Here is a 20,138-nt window from a genome sequence, read left to right on the forward strand (position 1 = left end):
GAGGGAAAAGTTAGATTTTGCCTCAATACAATATACCTCCTAACATTTTAGGACTTTTTCCAAATGTCTCAAGACTTTATCAACAAAGAGTGGATCTTACGTAAATATTAATATCCATTCATTCATTCATCATTCATTCATTCATTCATTCAACAAATAATTACTATGTGCCAGGCACTGTCCTGGGTACCAAAGACACAAAAATGGCCAAAAATCTCCTATACCCAGAGGAATTTATATTCTTGTGTCAAAAAGGTAAACTCTAAACATAGATAACATTTCAAAATATGTTTTCCAAAGAAATGCTCAGAACAATGTAGTCCAGCATGTCGCTTTCCCTGTGATGTTGCTCTAGAATGTGCCCTGGATGAAATGGCTCCCCTCAATGCTTCCAACTTGGCTTTCAGACACCCAGGAGAGAATGCTTCCAACTTGGCTTTCACGTGGGTGCCCATCAGGCTCCAATAAGAATCCCACCCACTCAAGCCAGCCTGTGGTGGGGTCAAAGTGGTGGGCAGCCAAAGTGAGATCTAAATTTGTGGAAGCTGGATAATTAGTTACATGAATGTGCGTATGCTCATGACACCGTTCTCTCTCTTAGAAAATTTCCATAATAAAAATATTTTGCTATTAAAAGAGAAATTCAGCAACCATCCTGCGTGGGCATAAAAGGCCTCTTGAAGTCCAGGGTTCCCCTGATTTGAAGGTTATGAGCAATTTAAGCAGAAATGAACAACCAGCCATCAGAAATGCTCTAAGAATGACTTTTGTATTGAATGAGAAGTATGGAAAGGGGCAACCTTAGTTCCTTGGGCTACTCAGATTTTCTATTTTAGTGGAAGATCTAAAGTATAATTGAAACCAAGTTAACATGGATTTGGGCTAATTCCAGAGATAGTACATATGGATTGCGGTCTATTTACTCTCTAATGCTAACCAAATGTCATGAAACCAAATACAGATTGTCATTTCCATCGCAGCACTTAACGATCATTTTCACAATTATTTCACAGCATTTACTCTACATCCCTTCTTTTTGCTTCCAAAAAAACAGATTGCTTAAGCTAAAATAGAAATTTTACAGCTATTGTATGTCATGATTTCTGTGAATTTTAGCCCTTCCTCTTGAATCTTAGCTGCATGAACATTATCTTCAAAACAATATCCATTTTCCAGGAAGCACCACACATAACCTCTTTATCTGCAGCTACTGTAGGCATGCTCCCCGCATGGTGTCCTAATTACACCTTTGTTATCCGCTATCAGATGACGCCCCTAATCAGCCAAGCCTGCGACCTGCTCCTGGCTCATCTCAAACGCTACGCAGAATCTGGGGACGCTTTCGACATCCAGAGGTAAGGGCTGCCTTACAGGTGAGAAGTCCCACTTTCTAATCGCTGCTCCTTGTAACGGTACATAATTACTGGACAATGACCTCGGGACCAGCAGAGGATGGAAATGCTAAAAGCTCATAAAAGCACGGGCGGACTGACCAATGAGTAGACATGAAACCTGTATGCAACGTGAAGCAGATGTGAACGCAGCCCAGGGGAGATGCGGCATGTGGAGGGAAGCCTCGAGCGGGCAGTGGTTTGTGAGTGGACTTGTCCGCTAACCTCTGCAAACCTAGGAGTGGGCAGGATACACCCGGGAGAAGGACAGGGTCCTGGGAAAAGTCCCTGCATTTCCACTTCCGGAGAAATTGTGGTGCACCTCAGCCTCGAAGCCGTGACTTAGCGGGGACACCAAATTTAAATGACTGACACTCTCCCAGTTGTCCTATGCTCACTGATGGTAGACGAGGGGCAAGGTGGGCACCAAATTTAAATGACTGACAATCTGACACTCCCAGTCGTCCTATGCTCACTGATGGTAGACGAGGGGCAAGGTGGGGGCGGCAGATAAGCCAGAAGCTGACTCATTTTTATTATCATTGCTAATAAAATGATAACATAATCATCACTGGCATTTACATTGTACCCTGTTGTTTACACAATTCTCTTGTACACATTCTCTCTGGTCATGAGATGCGTGAGTTGGCCAAAGATAAGGTGGGCACAGCAGCTATAAAAGCAGAGTAAACAACTCTTAAAACCCTTAAATCTTCCATCATTGGGATCAGATGAAATCACATTCAGTTGTCAAATTGTTTCTGCAACAGGAGCAGGGAGATGTGTAATCAACTGTAGGGACATTTTCAATAACAGCAGTCAAAATAAAATAAGTCGTCTGGAGACGTCATTTACTCCTCATGGTTGGTTATAGAATTTATGAGGAAGAGGAAGTAGGTATGGGCCTACATCAAACCCTGAAAATAGTCCTTTTAATTACAAAGGGATATGAATACCCAGTTGCTGGCCCTTTTAGAACAACAGAAAAAAAGATCACTCTAGTTTAAATGGCCATTTGGGGGCAGGCATCCCAGAGCCCGAGAAGTTCATTTTTCTGGAGCTACTGCCAGACACTTTCCCATCTGTTTGTTTCTAAAATACAACGTGTGTTTTCTGTAATAATATAATATGTTCATGAAGCTGGTTCCAAAGTTTGTCTTGTATTTCTTTGAGAGTGACGGGCCTCTGTTTTTTTTGTTTGTTTGTTGCTCTTATGAAAACTGTAAACCCATGAGGAGGGAGAGGGGATAAAGCTAATACAACTAGACAAGCAGGCTGTTAATTCATTCATCACAATTTGCTCTGTCTCGATTGATCATCAGATGCTGGCTCTGAACAGCTTTGGGGTGACATGCATAGGCTTTGGGTCCACTGTTTTCCCTCCATCGCGGGAGGAAATTTACAGCAGTTTGGTGTCGGATCCTGTCTGGCTGATACAGCTGCCACAGCCTGGAAGTTGCGTGGCGCTGTCCCCGCTTCCCGTCTGTGTTCAGATCAGCTCCTGGTGGTGTCTTGTGTCTCCTCTGATATTCTGCTGTCCCTCTAAGCCCAGCCACTTCCTCCCACCCCCTCCCTCAGGCCTGCAGGAAGCTCCTCTTTTGAGTAAGTGGACGATGGAGTCCGACGGGTGGGCCAATGGCAGAGTCCTCTTGAAATTCAAATGGGTCCCTCTCCCGTAGGTGCTACAGCTGCTACAGCACGGATGTGGTGGCCAGCGTCGCCTTCGGCACCCCGGTGGACTCCCAAAAGGCTCCCGAGGACCCCTTTGTGCAGCACTGCAGGCGTTTCTTTGCCTCCTCCATCCCCAAACCGCTCCTGGTTTTAATCTGTACGTACAGACCCTGCCGAGGGCGGGGACACTGGGCTACTGCCAGGTGGGCAGAGCCTGGGCACGTGGGTGGTGCTGGTGGCTCTCAGGACCCGGCCTCTGCCACTAGGAACGGTGCTCAGGGTCTCTGGGAGTCACCCTGCAGGGTCTGACAAGCAGAGGCCTGGTCTCCCCAGAGCCACTTCTTACCCGCCCAGGTGGCCTCTCTCACCCCCGCCAGCCACCGGGAGAACAGCAGCTGAGCTCCCTGCTGAGTGTGTTGCATGCATTGCCTCAGGAAGGGCTTGAATTCATCCTGTAAGAGAGGTGTTCTCATCCCCATTTTATAGATGGGAAAACCGAGGCTTAGAAAGGCAAAGCCGATGCTGGAACCCAAAGCCTTTCCCGGGCATATTTCTCCCCACCAGCAAAATCCTCTGCAGAAGACTTCTCTGCCTGAGGCTCAACGCACAGCAACCTAGATCGTATGTGACAGGTGGCGTGCAGGTTACCTAATGCCATGGAGACCAGTCAGTTTACTTTCCTTTTAGAAGTGAGTTTTTACCCTCTGGCCAATTCCAGTATCTTCTTGCTTTTACAAGAGTATCGAAGTGTTGAGTTTATTGTTATTAATTATTGCCATCATTTCTAACCATTTGCAGGGCTGGTAAATTTTATTCATTCCTCGGTCAGTTTCATTTCCATTTCTGAGTCAATGTCTATGGACATTGCTCTGCACTGACATTGTAGGAGGAGTTGCAAAGGGGGTCAAGCATCGTCCTCCTTTGCCCCCCACCCCTGCACCTCAGGGAGCTGCTCCAGCTGAGTGGCCCCTCTTGCCATCAACCACAGGGAGGTGGTTCCATGGTCCCACGCTGCTGCCGCTCAGCTCTCTGCCACTCGGAGCCCGTCTCCCTGCCGTGTCTCTGGTTCAGGCTCTGGTTCTTGAAAATGGGCAGAGCATTCGGGTCCAGAACTGCCCTCCCAGCCCGGCTTCCGCACAATACCTGTGCACAGTAGGCCCACTGTGAACACTGAGGAGCTAAACCGAGCCGAGTTCCCTGTCACCACCCAGGAGGTGATAAGCAGCCCTGACCCAGGTAGCCCTGTCCCAAGGGCATGGCAGCAATGGCCCAGGCTGCACATGACACACAGGGGAGGCGCCCACAGCGGGTGGGGCCAGCATCCTTGCCAGCAGCTGTGGCAGCAACACTTAAGGACGATTCAAGTGGTAGCTCTGGGGACAATTATCCAGTGGGGGCGGGGGGATGCAAATGGCCAGAAAGCTGAGAAAGTAGATCAGCTTCTCCCACTTGCTAAGACTTGAAACATGGCCTGCACTCTGTTCTTCCTTGATGAAATACAAAGAGCGTGGGCCCTCATATCTAGGGCCTGGAAAATTAATTTCGAGGCATGAGATTGACTTCTGGAGGGGAAGATGGAAGTGGGGATTCAGTCCTATGAGTGTTTATCAATGTGCAAGGAGCGGCGAGGAGTCCACGGGTGGAATGAGATGCGGCCCCTCCCCGAGGAGCCAGTAGCGAGGAGCGAGGAGCGAGGAGCGGCAGTTCAGAGGGGAAGACGGGCCTTCAAGCGACTCTAATTCAAGGCCGGGGCTTGCTTCCTGGCAACAGGCCTCTAACAGCCTTGGTTTATTATCGCCCCCCCTGTCAGTGCCATTTTTGTTTTTCTCTTTCAAGTATCATTTCCATCCATAATGGTCCCACTGGCCCGGATTCTGCCCAATAAGAAGCGAGATGAACTGAACAGCTTTTTTAACAAACTCATTAGAAATGTGATTGCCTTGCGGGACCAGCAAGCAGCAGAAGAGGTAACGTGCTTTAATAGGACACAGCTTCGAAATGGAATGGAACCTAATTTGGCATCGCTCGTGGTCTCTTTTTTCTCTCTCCCCTCCCTGCCCCACCCACGGCACCCTGCTGTCCTGCATGGGGCTCCCACCCAGAGCTTTCCAGGGGCAGTAGAAAGAAAGGAGGAAGGTCGAGGGGGAGCAAACAAGGCGAGAGAGAGCAGGCGGGAGGCACTGTGGGGAGAGGCCCGGACAATCTGTCCACACTCCGAGGTCAGTAGAATTAAAGCTGCCCCCCAATCTCACCACCTATTTCAAGCATCACCCTTCGCACAGGTCAGAGCTGCTCCCAAAAGAATTCTCCAGATAAATGTGCTTTTCATCAGCATATTCTTTACATTGAAAAATGGCAAGAATGAGGTTTTATAGCATGAGCAGCATCATATTAGAGAGGAGGCAGGGAGCCCTCACCAGTCCCACACTCCCTTCGGCTCCCAGAATGCTCCTACATAACCTGTGGCTGGGGGCCCTCTCCTGCTTCATCGGAGACCCAAGATTTCTTTCCTCCTCACAGACTTGCACCACGCTCGGCACAAAGTAGGGACTGAGTAAAATATGTGTCCATTGAACTTGGCTGAGAATGGAAGTAGGAATTTTTAATGTTAGGGAAAATAATTTCCATGTTGGATATGCTGGTAGCATATGCAACGCTATGCTTTAAGGGGCCTGTTACATTCAAGAAAGTTGCTTAAAAAAGAAAAAAAAAGGTAAAATGTCTTATACAAAATTGACTTGGGCACAATGTCGCTTTCGAGGGGTTTCCTCAAAGGCTGGGTGGCTCAGAGGATTGACAAGGAAAAGGGCGTGAGGCCCAATGGTGGCAGCCTTGGCGGAGGATGAAATCGGGGAGGGGGGGCAGGCTGGATGCGCGGAGCTGGCTCGGGGAGCAGCAGCCTCGCCCCGCCCAGCTGTGTCCTCTGGAGACTGGGCAGCAAAGGTATCCAGGTCCAGCAGGCGGGGAAGGTGTGGACAAGCTCATCGCCCCTGGGCCCACACCACCACGAACTCAACTGGCTGCCCTGGCAGGTGTGGGAGGCTGATCGAACGGGCACCCCGGCCAGGCTCTGCAGCCTAAAGAGACAGGGCACTCAGCCAGGGTCCGGTTTCTCGGGAGTGAGGCTGGGGCCTGGGGCAGGAGAGCGGGGAAAGCCCCATTTTCAAACCTCAGTGCTGCTCGAAAGGTGTGGGTGTGAGTGAGCATTTGGTCACTCACACCCACACCCCCTGCCCCAACTCCGCCTGGAACCCACCGGCTGAGGAGTCAGGCCGAGATTCTCAAACTGTCGCACCCGAGTGGCTTACGAAGAGGTGAGGGTTATTAAAGATCCAATTACTGGGATTGCCTCGAGCTTTTCCTTTTATAAACTCGAGAGCTATTTGTTTCAAACAATGAGTTGATCTGAGGAAAAACCTCCCAACCACAAATCCAGGACTGCCCGTGTCAAGACAGGGCTATACGGTTACTAAGAAAACTCACTTTAAACCCATCTGAACTCTGCAGACATTCCATCAAGCAGATGTGTGTTTGCGCAGTGGAAAATGCGGCACAGATGTTAAAAGGTAAATATTTTTCTAAGCTCTAGCCGATGGGTGGATTAGACACCTACATCTATCAGGGTGCGTATTTTTCTTGGATATAACCATAAACCAGCAGTGTTCGGGTCCTAAATGGGCAGTGTTCGAATAGCCTGGTGATGCAGTGCAAATAAAAGCAAGCCATCTGCACTAATGCCCCTCTCCAGGCCGGGGCCCCAGAGAGCAGCCCTTTCTGGCCTCCGTAGCTGGAGGTTAAGACTGATTTGTAGAAGGCTCGACGGCCCTCTAGCAGCCTGCCTCGGCCCGGAGGCAAGGAAAGGATGCCAGCTGCGTCTGCCCCTGGGAAACTCCAATAGTGTGGATGTGCTTGTACACCCCTCCTGCCAACGACCTCACCCCACTCCAGCAAAGCCACGAGCAAGCCTCAGGGACCACAACTGTATCACAGGCTGAGGAGTTTCAGACACGCCCGCTGAGAGGCCTGCGGATATTCTGGGGTCCCAGGCCGGCATCCAGGAGCTGAGGTAGCAGAGGGGATCACCTGCCATGCATGCCATTATGCCCCCACCTTGGCCCCACGGGACCAGAGCTAGCAGTGGGGCCACCACAGCCATCCAGGAGTTGACCAAGCAGCAGGAAGGAAGCTGGGGTAAGCCATCCCTTGAGGATGCCATTGGGAAAGCGGAATGAGCAGGGCCAGGGTAGAAAGAGGCAGCCAACTGGGCTGGCCCTTTGCTATTCTCTCCACTGTTCCAACCCGAGCGGGCTGGCCGGACACTGAGGCCCTGCCTCTTTGGTCTCCAGGTTCTTGACACCCAGGCCTCGCTGTGAGCCCTGCTGGTATCTCAGCAGACACCTTCCAAGGTCACAAACCTGGGAAGCAGAAGAGCTGCAAAGGTCTCATGATCCAAGGTGGCTGCTCCAAACAGCATGTCGTTGTCAGCAAATCCAGCACAGCCTTCCTCAGAATGCATTCAACGCGCTACATTTTTATTTATGGAGCTGTGTGTGTTGCGTGCCCAGCATGCACTCCGCACAAGACCAAAACTGAGGGGGGGCGGAGCGGGGGTGCAGGGTCCTGCCCTGGAGACACTCCTATTTTTATAAAAGGAAGAAAGCAGCCACACGGGAAATAACAGCCATCTTTAAGGATGGAGTTAAGTGCTCATGTGTGTGACACAAATTATTCAGGCAATAGAAACCCAGAAGCCAATAAACTGAGGAAACTCTACAACAAGCAACGTACTTTAAAATTAGAATGTGTTGGTGGTGGTTCTGATACTCTCCTTTTGCTGTTTAATTCTATAAACATCTGAAAAGAGTAACCTATTGTTTGCCACTCATCACATTAAAGAGCTTTTCAGAGAAGGGATGTGCCAGGGATATACTCCGTCAAGGCTAAGGCCATATGTAAGCGCTTCTATGGTTACAATTAGTGATAGTAAAACTATAAAGAAGATAAGGGAAAATGGCAAGACAGCTCTAACCACTTAAATGGCTAGTGATTACTGAGGGGAAAAAAGGAGCCCGAGATGAGGAGGCTAGGCTAGGAGATGCTTCACCAAAGCTAGTCTCCTGCCTCCCACTCCCCACCCCACCCCCAGGTTCTTTAACTTCCTGCTGGTGAGAAAAACATGGCCATCATAGAAGCCCTGAACTGGGTATGAGTGAACAATGGAGCACATACTTTGACTTAAATCTACATGATGTTGTATTTGTTTTATTGTTAGAAAACCAACCAGCCAATGAATAGTACAAACATGAGTAAAGTGCTAAAAGCCCCCTGGTTCTCCCATCTCCTCCAGCTCACTGGGAACTGTTGAGTATGGATGTTGCTAAAGATTTGCTCTGCAAGGACAAATAGATGCAATTAGGTGCTTTGTACATTGACTGTTTTTACAAATCCTTCCGCAACTTGCTTTGTTCACTCACCAGAGTGGCTCCACATCTTTCTGATCAGCCCAGATAGGCAGACGGCCTCATCTTTTTGACTGCATCACAGCCTGCTCTTGGCTGCACCAGTATGTGGACCAGTGCAGACGGAGGGACATTCAGGGGGCTCTCGCCATCTCAGATCATCCCGCAGCGAGAATCCTTGTCCTATCCTAAAGCTGCATGTCCACGTCCTGTTTTGTGCTGCAAGAAACCCCACTTATGCACCCCTGGGCCATAATGTGCATTTCTTCTTTTGTCCCTTAGAGGCGGAGAGACTTCCTCCAAATGGTCCTGGATGCCCGCCATTCTGCAGCCTCCGTGGGCGTGGAGAGCTTTGACATCGTCACACAAGTCTTCTCCCATGAATGCTCGGCGAATCCTTCAGAGAAACACCAGCCCAGACACCCGTCCAAGCCTCTGACCATGGATGAGGTCGTGGGCCAGGCCTTCCTCTTTCTCATCGCTGGCTACGAGATCGTCACCAACACTCTCTCCTTCGCCACCTACCTACTGGCCACCAACCCCGACTGCCAGGAGAGGCTTCTGAGAGAGGTGGACCGGTTTAACAAGAAAAACGTGAGTACGAGTTGGGTCCAGTGGGTCCAGCGGCCCATGTGAAATCCACACAATTGTGTGTTCGTGGAGGTGAAACTTATTTTTGTTAACTGCCTTGCTAACATCACATCCTAAGTTTATAAGATGAAATAGGGCCATTGCCCACATTCTCCATCTCTCTGAGTCAGCAAGTAAGATGTAGTGTTCAGAACAACAGAAGAAAAAAACAACAAGAAAAAGAAAAACTGTGCTCACGCCTTCCCTGTTTGGGGCCATCCATGAAACCAGGCAAAGTCCTCCGCTGGTCAGGGTCAAAGGTCAGGGGTGGGGCAGAAGGTGTACAACAAGAAAAAGAAAAATTGTGCTCACGCCTTCCCTGTTTGGGGCCGTCCATGAAACCAGGCCTGGTTGCAAAGTCCTCCGTTGGTCAGGGTCAAAGGTCAGGGGTGGGGCAGAAGGTGTTGTTTCCCGGTGTTCTGGCTGTAGAGGTGCCATGCTCAGGGAGGCAGGTGTGAAGGCAGGAGTGGGCATAACGCAGGCTGGGCGAACACAGAAGAGCAGGTCTGTAAATGGAGTCAGGTGAAATGGGGCCTGGTAGTGCCGAGTCCAGATTCTGGTTCTTCCTTCTAGAGGAGGCCCCTCCTTGCTGGACTTGAAGCACATGTTCAAGGGCGCTGAGTTAGGCTACTTTATGACACCATTTTTTTTTCTGGATGCTTATGTGTGTATTGCTCTGACTTATGAGTTGTTAAAGAAAATCATTGTTAAAATATGTGCTTTAAAAGGAGGACCACCATCATAGAAGCCTTTCTACTACATTCTGATGTAATCACTGCATTCACAGTTTTGGGAGGTGGCCCATTCTGTTATTGGAACTATTAGAATTTTTTTTCATATATTGAGCTGAAAACTGTTTCCCAGAAAATTCTGCTTCTTTGTCCCACTGGGGAACTAAATGCAAGGTTAGCCTTTCTTCTCCAATGCATTACCTGTGTTACTAATTGCTTCAAGTTTTGGCTCATCATGAGCTATGGTCAGCCTAAAGTTCCATGATGTTATGACAAGTGCCAAGCCAGACCTTCCCAATCCACTGCTTATATAATTGATTTTTTTAAAGCCTAGATGCAAGCGTTTATATTTATTCTTATTATTGCTCAAGTCAGTCAAAATAATTTTGAATCTTGATTCTGCCATCTGTCATATTAGCAATTCCTCCAGCTCTGTGTCATCTGAGACTTGCTAAGCATGTCTCCTATTTCATCCGAGTCATTGATTAAAATGTTGAACAGGACAGGGCTTCCCTCCAGGTTGACATTGATCCATTAATCGATATTCTTTGGGCATGGAGTCTCAACAAGTCATGAATCCAAATCACCCTGCTACCCACTCCCGCCACCTCTCGGCTCCTACTTTATTGATAATTGTGTGACTTTTTTAATTGAGGAGGGGGAGGAGGAGGAACCAAAGATGACTGGGGTACATGCTGCAAGAGAAATAACAGACACTGAAGGGCACATCTCTTGGGCCGTATTTGCTGGCGGCCTTCAATAAACCAAAGGAAGGTCGAACTAAAGACGTTTAAGCATCTGGAGAGTGGCCAGCCGTTGGCAGATATGGCAGTGGGTTACACAGGTAGAAGTCACGCTCCTTACCTTTGGGGACTTTAATCACTAATTGAAAAATAAAAACAAAAACAACAAAAAATAGGGGGAAAAAGAAAAATAAGAAGTTATGTCTATTAAAATAATATCTCCTTTCCAAATAAAACCCTCCAGGGCAATCGAAGGCAGCAAATAATCAAGTCTAGATGGTGTGGTGTGAAGCAGAGAGCATGGGCTCCAGGAGCCTGTCCCACCAGCACCATCATAACCACATCTGGTTGTGTTCCTCTCCCAGGAGGCCACAGGGAGTGTGCCACAGGCTTCCCGTCCACGGCCCTCACAAACACAACCCCCCACCTCTGACATGGCCTTCACTGACCATGACCTCAAGGAGGATGGCATTGTCGCGTTAAACCCCGGCTCTTTCAAATCCCCCCAGCCTAGCATGGGGGCTTCTTTCCCCAGAGGACCACCTCCCACCAGGCTGTGCAGAAGGTTGCCAGGCACGGAGGGCCCACGGGCAAAGCAACACTTTAGGAGGTCAAGTTCTGAAACTTTCGCAAACAGGAAACCATCTGGGAAGAGTGTCTGGAATGCAGCTTCCAGGCCCCTCCCTCAGGGGTTCTGATTCCATGAAGTCTGGTCAATGCCCAGGAGTCTGCATTTTAAAATGAATAGCCCGGGAGATTTTGATGTAGGCAGTTCCTAGTTACACCTTGAATAAACAGCTAAGACTCTCAGGGTCCAAATCCCAATTCTAAGAAGAAACAGCGCCCAAAGCCCAACCCCAGTCGTGCAACCCCCCAGGCCATTTTCTTTCTCTAGGTAACAGTTGGGACTGTCTCTGAGAAATAGGAATACAGTGTGTCTTTTTAAAAAATTAAATTTGGTCGTCACAATGGTGCTACTAGTAGTATAGCCTCCCACATGGTATGCACTCAATAAACATTTGTAAGGTCTCTTTTTTTTTTCCTCCTTGTTCTTCTTTCTTTCTTCCTTCTTCTTCTCCTTCCGATAATCAGTTTTGTTAATACAGACCATCTGTCAGGATATGGAAGTGCAGATTATATATGTTCACACATTAGATATTTTCCTGAAAATTAGCATGTCAAGAATGACTTGTTATAATTTCCTGCTGGTTTGCATTCAACAAATATTTCTGGAGTGCCAGTTAATGCCAGGAGACGTGAGGTTCACTCTGATGGGAATGTGTAGGTCACTGCCCATTCTTGAAGCAACTACTGTGGGGGACTGGGGTACAGACGGGCTTGAAGCAATTAATCGCACCCCCAGAGTCAATCATCAAGTTCTATGACTGAGAACTTGGGAGAGCACCTCCCAGAGGAAGTTCTGGTTGTTAACCCAGGAAGGCAGTGAAGACTGGCCTTCAATAAACCAAAGGAAGGTCGAACTAAAGACGTTTAAGCATCTAGCGAGTGGCCAGCCATTGGCAGATATGGCAGTGGGTTACACAGGTAGAAGTCACGCTCCTTACCTTCAGGGAATTTAATCACTAATTGAAAATAAAAACAAAAACAAAACAAAAAATATGTTCCTCTCACAGGGAGATTTTGATGTAGGCGGTTCCTAGTTACACCTTGAATAGACAGCTAAGACTCTCAGGGTCCAAATCCCAATTCTAAGAAGAAACAGCGCCCAAAGCCCAACCCCAGTCGTGCAACCCCCCAGGCCATTTTCTTTCTCTAGGTAACAGTTGGGACTGTCTCTGAGAAATAGGAATACAGTGTGTCTTTTTAAAAAATTAAATTTGGTCGTCACAATGGTGCTACTAGTAGTATAGCCTCCCACATGGTATGCACTCAATAAACATTTGTAAGGTCTCTTTTTTTTTTCCTCCTTGTTCTTCTTTCTTTCTTCCTTCTTCTTCTCCTTCCGATAATCAGTTTTGTTAATACAGACCATCTGTCAGGATATGGAAGTGCAGATTATATATGTTCACACATTAGATATTTTCCTGAAAATTAGCATGTCAAGAATGACTTGTTATAATTTCCTGCTGGTTTGCATTCAACAAATATTTCTGGAGTGCCAGTTAATGCCAGCCTCGGCTTCAGTGGCTACCCAAGGATGGCCTGGCCTGGCTTTTCCATGATGTCCCTGTAGAGCCCCACACGCCTCAGTAGATGGCCTTCCCTTGTATTTGTCAATGAGATCGCTGGATTTGAACTCTACAGTTTCTTTTCCCTGAGTCATATCCTTTTACAGCAACACCCTAGGTGAATCTCATGAAACTTCTGTCCCTCTTTCCAAAAAAAAGAGTATATATGTGCCCTGTATCAGTTAGGATTTTTTCTGTTGACAGTTAGAAAACTCAAAGCAGATTGGCTCAGGGGGCTTATTGACCCACATATCAAAGAAATCTGGCCTGGCTGGTGTGGCTCAATGGATTGAGCACCATCCCATACACCAAGAGGTCACTGGTTCATTCGTGGTCTGGCACATGCCTGGGTTTGGACTTGATACCCAGTAGGGGGCGTGCAGGAGGCAGCCCATCAATGATTCTCTCTCATCATTGATGTTTCTCTCTCTATCAAAGAAATCTGGCCTGGCCGGTGTGGCTCAATGGATTGAGCGCCGTCCCATACACCAAGAGGTCACTGGTTCGATTTGTGGTCTGGCACATGCCTGGGTTGTGGACTTGATACCCAGTAGGGGGCGTGCAGGAGGCAGCCCATCAATGATTCTCTCTCATCATTGATGTTTCTCTCTCTCCCTCTCCCTTCCTCTCTGAAATCAATAAAAAGATATTTAAAAATCTGCAGAGTGGTTCCATCCGAGAACCCTCCCTTGGCTTGGGACGGGGAACGCATCCTCTCTAGGCTGATGGCTCCCTCTCCTCCCCTCAGAGGCCGAGGCTCAGGGGTAGAAGAGAGCAGATTCGGGTCCAGCACGAAGCAGCAAGAGTCTCTTTCCTGGAAATCTCAGAGAGAGTATCGGGGCATCCATCATTGATGTTTCTCTCTCTCCCTCTCCCTTCCTCTCTGAAATCAATAAAAAGATATTTTTTAAAAGTCTGGGGATATGCAGGGGTTCACACACTGTCGCTGGGACCCTGGCTGTTCTCTCTCCCCATCTCTCAGTCTACTCTGGGCACACTGCATTCTCAGACAGGACTCCCCTAGGGTCTCACGACACCTGTGTAACCAGTATGTGCAACAGTCTGAACTAAGAGGTACCAACACGGAACCATATTGTGTTTTCTCCAATTATTTCTTTTCAAAGTGCTTTCATGAATCTTCTTTCTCTTTCCTTGATGATACCCCAGACAGATCTCAAAAGCTTCTGGTCACTTTTAGGCATTAAAAGGTCTTAAACCACTCCGGTACAGTTTACAACTTCAGTCTCAGATCCAAGTCAACCCGCTTCCATCCCTTTAGCTCAGGCTGACCTGTGGCCTGAGGAAGCTGCCCTGAGGAGGGAGTGTGTCTCTTCTTCCACCCTTCCTCCTCGCTCCCACCCCTTGCCCCTTGTGGGCCCCTTCTCCTCCCAGGGTTGGGGCCATCAAACAGATCCCCAAATCCTGCTTAACTGGGGCTTCTCTCCGTGCCTAACTGCAGGGGCCTCTGGCATGGAGAGGATGCCGGTTATGCACAGGGCTCCTCCTGGGACCGCCTCGCTATACCATCCCAGATGGGGGAGGGCGCCCCAGCTCCCACTGCAGCTCCTGCCCCACAGCTTCTTGGTGGGGGGGCTCCTGGTGGCAGTCAGCCCTCTTGAACAGCTTTGATGCCTTCCTCAGTGCCCACGTGGCCCACAGGAGGCACACCCACAGTGGCTGCTCCCTCCATGTCCCCTCTCTCTGCCCTGACATCTCTCCCCAGTTACTTTTCTTGTGCTTACATGGGCAGAGAGGGCAAATGGGCAATTCTGCTACATCAGCCGGCGACCACCTGGAGAATGGCACACCGGCTCAGGCAGCTGCCCCGCTCTGCAGAGTGGTTCCATCCGAGAACCCTCCCTTGGCTTGGGACGGGGAACGCATCCTCTCTAGGCTGATGGCTCCCTCTCCTCCCCTCAGAGGCCGAGGCTCAGGGGTAGAATATTTAACAAAGAAAAATCAACCAAAAAAATGAGTTCGCGTGTCATAGTTTCGCCATTACTGCTCTAGGCTGATGGTGCCCTCTCCTCCCCTCAGAGGCCGAGGCTCAGGGGTAGAAGAGAGCAGATTCGGGTCCAGCACGAAACAGCAAGAGTCTCTTTCCTGGAAATCTCAGAGAGAGTATCGGGGCATCTCCCTGACAGACTGGGTCCCAAGCCCAGCCCCCAACCAATCACCGCGGCCGAGAATATGACCCTTTGGTTGGCTTACACCTGAGTCCCTGCTCCATCGCTGAAGGTGGTGTCCTTCCGATTTCCACTGGATTCCCAAACCTCTGTTACTGGAAGTGGGGGGAATGAATGCCAAGTCGCCAGAAAACAGTGTGTCCTCCGTGTACATAGACTCCGTGGCTCCCTGATAGAAGCTCCCCCTTTCAAATTTCTTGTTGTGCAGTCACACCCACCTTCCTCTGAACTTCTAAAAACTAACTTTCCAAAGGCAGCGGTACAAGCCCAACCGCGCTTAATGCTGCCCGCTGTTTGTGCTTGTAAATGATCTGCTCTCGTGAACTTCCTGCAAAGGATGCGGCGTTTCATACCGGAGCCAGTCGCCGCTTCCCTGCTGGTAGAATGAAGCCCGGGCAGACAGCTGGCTTCGTTGCCTCCTGTCCCAGTCAAGGTGTGAAATTGTCAGAGGTGAAAGGCAGTGATTCAGGTGCTGTACCTTGAGCAGAATGGAATTTCTGGCACATGTAACGATACTCAAAGGTCTTCCTTCACTACCCAGGATTCTCTTATACTACATGCCTTACAGCTCGAACATTCTGCCCGGTGTCACCCTCTCTCTCACCACCTGTTTTGACCCGAGTGACCCTGACTGCCTTTCTCCTTTGAGGGCACAGGTGTCTGTTTCAGTCTATAGTACAGTTATAGCCACTTTACCGTCACGCCTCTAGGCTGCTTCATTAAGCCGCCTGTGTTTTCTTCCGAATCGTCTGGCTTTGGACTTTTGTCTGGCTTTCCTTCCTCTCATTCCCCATCAAATTGCGGCTTAAAACCTTCTTTCTCAAGTCACCCAATCTCTTGGAGAGCTCTCTCTTTTCTCCGTGGCTTCTTCGTCATATTGAAGAGGAGGTACGTTCATTAAATTCGAGTTGAGAAGGGAAAGATTTGTAGCACTTGTGCCACGCGTAACATTAAGAAAGCACACCAGTGATTTAATAAGACCTTTGTGATGTGGATGCTTCATTGTGTTCTCCAATATCTAATTTTGAGAAGGATGAGAGAGAGAAAACAACTTTCCATATAAATTGTTTTTGCTATAGCGTTAGCACTTTATGTGGAAATTATCGACTTTTGATCTAAACCATTCTCTTTTTTCTCGTCGGTGCCGGACTGTGCCAGCCAAAAATTTATGACCCATTTTCCTTCCGCTTAATTGTTGTTATAAATCTGTGCAGAACCCAGTTGTAAATTTATCACAAATTGGGCTAGATTGATAGATAGCCTCTCTTTAGGGTAATTTGAACATAGTTATGCCTTAGAAGGAAGGCCAAATTCTGAAAATTTCTCTTGAAGAGCTGCTTTGTAACCATTATAAATATCTAATTAAAATGAACTCACTCTTTTTCTCGTAAGGATAAAAGGGCGTTCCATGCTGGGTATTTCAGCTGATTAGCTCATGCTGCTCATGTGAGCAAGGTTGAGGATTTGTTCCTTGAAGCAGCCAGGGGATCTCAAAGGAAAATAGCATATTCTGTGGCTACATTAAAAGAAAAAATAAAGAGCCATTTGCCTCCAACTAGCTGTTTCATAAATACACATCCTTTGTAACAGGGGGAGGGTTCGTGGAAAAAATGCAAGTAGCTTAACACAAACTTATCCTCACTCTGGGGGGAAAAAAATGTCTCCCACTTTGGATCCCACCCAGGGCAAATTTTCAGGATCGTGTCCACACAGGGAGTAGGGCATAGTTGACTTTAAGTGAAGAACTGGAAATGGGTTTCCCTCCTGGGAAGGGTTCCTGCCTAGGTCTGCTCGGGTCTTGCTGTCCCACATTTAGGAGGATACATTCAGGTGCTCCCCAGCCACACGGGGCAGTAGAGGTTCATCTGACGCATCCCTTCCCTACAGATCCTAACCGCACAGCAGAACACAGATCAATGAGGCACAAGGAAAGATGTAGGAGCAAAGGACAACTTGCAGCCCGAGAGCCAAACTATAAAACAAGACAAGAACTGGGACACGGGCAGGGCCACAGACGGCAGCACCAGACAGAGGTGGAGCTTCTCCAAGTTTAATGGGGGGAGCTTGTTACCTGCAGGTGCTGACTCACAGGTGTGGGGCGGGGCCTGAGATTCTGCATTCCCAACAAGCTCCCAGGTGATGTGGCAGCTGCTGGTACATGGCCCGCCCTGCGATCAGCCAGGTCCTAACACCCACCCCATCTCTCTCGGTTGTGATGTATGTAGCAAGTAACTGTTTCTCCTGATAGTTAACGTACTGATGTTCTGCAGTGATCTACCTTTTGTTAATAAATGAAAACAGCCTCAAAATGATTCCAAAAATAAGCATGCCACTCTCACATTATTGAGTGAGAGATAAAGTGATGAGGGAATTACCCAAATCCTGGGTGTTTTTAGAAGTGTGTTGCCCATAACCCTAAAACTGTCTGGCCTCCTTAAACAACTTTCTCCAGGGTGGGAAGCTAGGGAGAGCTCTGGAGTGGATGGAAGGTCACTTACAAGGCAGATGGAGATGGCCACCGGAGCCTTCTCTCAGGTGCACGTGCACTCGGGGGCCCTATCACATCCAGCAGGCACCCGTCAGGCCAGATCTTCTAGGCAGGGGGCTGTGTCTGGACCGCAGCTCCCCCGATGAGCCCTTAGTGTAGATGCCAATCAAGAGGCCACGTCCAAGTATTGTGATCAAAGCAACTCCCCTGATGCGGCTTCCCTGGGAGCCTAGAGCAAACCTGTACTATCCTCGCTGCAGGAACAGGAGCTTCAGTCGGGGCCCTTGGAATGTGTCCAACGTGCCCACTTCCTGTCCTTCATTCTGGAAGTGTCTTCCCCCAGAGAAGTAGACTCTCTCACCCTTCCCTGGCATCCCAACACCGAATAGCAGCGCAGAGAAGTCTTGACGGCCTGCAAGAGAGGCCTCCCAGTGTGTGTACCTGGAACTCCATCTTGGAAGTTACCATAGGTGGCCCTGCTACCACAGCACCCACTCCAGGAAGGAAGAAGGAAGACAGGGTGCAGGGCACTTCTGTGCCCTATCAGTAGACAACTCAAGCGTCCCAAAGCGGGGTGACCAGTCAATCTGGATCAGGTGGCAGAGCCCAGTTGTCCACTGCCCATGTGGTTATTAGACACACACAATAGCCTTTTCGATCCAGGTCATCTGCCCATTCTCTCCTTGGGGACACCTGCAGGAAGGTAGACTGTGCCTCTCTGTGGCCATCTGTGCTGTGAATGTGTGCTGCTCAGGGCCAAGGGCTCCCTCTGCCACCACCCAGGGGTCCACTCTTCCACATTGTCAGGGACAGTCAAAACCCATGCCCACCTGACCACTGGGGAAACTGACCCACTTTGACTTTGAACTGCTCCCAGGGGCCTTGGCAGTGAGAGCCACACGCCCAGGCCTTACGGATCCTGCCTCTTCTCTTTCTTCTCCCTTTTCCTCTGGCCCCACTTCCTGGGTTTCTCTTCTCTCTCCTCTATAAGATTTGCAGCACTATTTCGTCTTCTTGATTCTTGTTCTGGCTCTGTTCCCCGAGGTCCAGAGAGACACAGAGCTTCCTGCTTCACCTCCTGACCCACTGTCCCCTTGGGGCCCCTGGCTGTCCCAGAGTTTGTAAATTTGCATAGTGATGTCTTGTGTGCATCCAGCGGGGATGGTCAAGTGGGAGGCGGGTTGAAGAGCAGGAAGAACGTGCGGGTGTGTTTCTGGGCCACCAGGCTTAATCAGGTGTAGCACTTGAGCACTTGCAATTTTTAGCAATTAATGCTCCGAGTCCCCCTCCGCCTTGAGTCCCTGCGGAGCAATTCTGTCTCGGCAGAGGGAGAGGTGACCTGCAAAGAGATGGTCCTCCTGGGAATGGACCACGCCAACCGGCATATATGTGGCGACTCAGAGTGTTTTATTCTCACTACCTGGGCCTCTGGCCTGAGCTTTGCTAAGCCAAAAAGCTGCCGGGGTCAGTTCACATCAATCCAGAAAAGCAAGAATTAAAAATAAACTTGGGGAAGTGAGCTCTGCAGGTGAAGCGTTGCATTCTGTGGGCCCACTTGACATGGAGCTGGATTCTCAGCTGAATGGCTCATTTATCTGACTACTGCTCGCATTATAGGCTCTTCAAACATCAAAAATATGGGTTTTATGCCCAACAATTAGCTCTTGGAATAAGGAACAAACACACACATTTTAAAAAACAAAAGTCACTGGACTCTGCTGACCAAGCCACTTGTCTACCTGTGGAGCCGAGTGGTATCTGCTGGGCAAACTTACTAGTAAAGACTCCTACCCCCTGAGGCCCCAACCCGTCACCAGGATTAGGGTTTCACCATGAGGGGTTCTTCCTTTACCCAGGATTAAAATGCCACTACTCTTGGGAGGGGTGATGTACTCAATCCCCACAGGGACTGTCTTCTGCCTGGCACACTGGTATGTCCCAGGGCCTCCAACATGCCTGGCACATAGAGGCTTGTGATGAATGGGTGTTGAATGAATGAGTGCCAGTTTGCCCACTCTCTTCTAACTGGTGACTATCTGAACGCAACCTGGAGGTGGGAACCCACAGGGACACTCCCGGGAGAAAACACGTGGTTACTCCCCCTGGTGGACTGGAGTCAGAGAAGGCCACAGCCAAGGTAGATGCAGTGAAGGCAGCACTCAGCAGTGCCTACAATCCTACAGTGGTGTCCCCACAGGACTCCCGGGGGCTACTTCACACACCCACCACTTCATGCCCAGAACTGTCTCATCAAAGGAAGGAAGGAACCGGATGGCTCTGAGGGGATCTCAGGGGCCATCTAGGGCAGCCTTGCATCGAGGACCGAGGTCTGAGAGATCATGTCGCTCTGCTTGAATGCTCCCAGGAACAGGGAATTTATTACCTATGGCCCCCCTGTTGTCCTTGATAAAGTTCTTCCTACCTCAAGTTGAAATCTGTCCTCACTAATTGCCCACCTACTCACCCTTGTCTCTCCTCTCTCAGTTCATGGTATTTATCTACTAGCCGTCAGCAAATTAATAGCTTCTCCCTGGGGCGTGGGGAGCTAATTCCACCCCCACTAACAGCCAGTCACTGGGCATCTCAGAGACAGAAGGGAGAAGAAAAATTGGAAAATCAGTAAAGAATAAGGGGCCTTTCTAAAGTGTTT

At 49.1% G+C, this 20,138-nt stretch overlaps 1 protein-coding gene across 3 annotated transcripts in view; it reads left to right on the forward strand.

Moving 5' to 3' along the window:
• The window catches only part of TBXAS1 (thromboxane A synthase 1 (platelet)), a 157,497-nt gene that overhangs the window by 103,962 nt on the left and 33,397 nt on the right, over nt 1-20,138 (forward strand). For all 3 annotated transcript variants that reach the window (XM_005875001.2, XM_014546719.1, XM_014546720.1), the window contains 4 exons: nt 1,267-1,355; nt 3,071-3,219; nt 4,899-5,029; nt 8,804-9,115. In XM_005875001.2, the coding sequence (XP_005875063.1) occupies nt 1,267-1,355; nt 3,071-3,219; nt 4,899-5,029; nt 8,804-9,115 (681 nt within the window). The remainder of the gene's footprint in view (nt 1-1,266; nt 1,356-3,070; nt 3,220-4,898; nt 5,030-8,803; nt 9,116-20,138) is intronic.

The sequence above is a fragment of the Myotis brandtii genome, unplaced genomic scaffold, assembly GCF_000412655.1.
Source record: "Myotis brandtii unplaced genomic scaffold, ASM41265v1 scaffold455, whole genome shotgun sequence".
Taxonomy (NCBI): domain Eukaryota; kingdom Metazoa; phylum Chordata; class Mammalia; order Chiroptera; family Vespertilionidae; genus Myotis; species Myotis brandtii.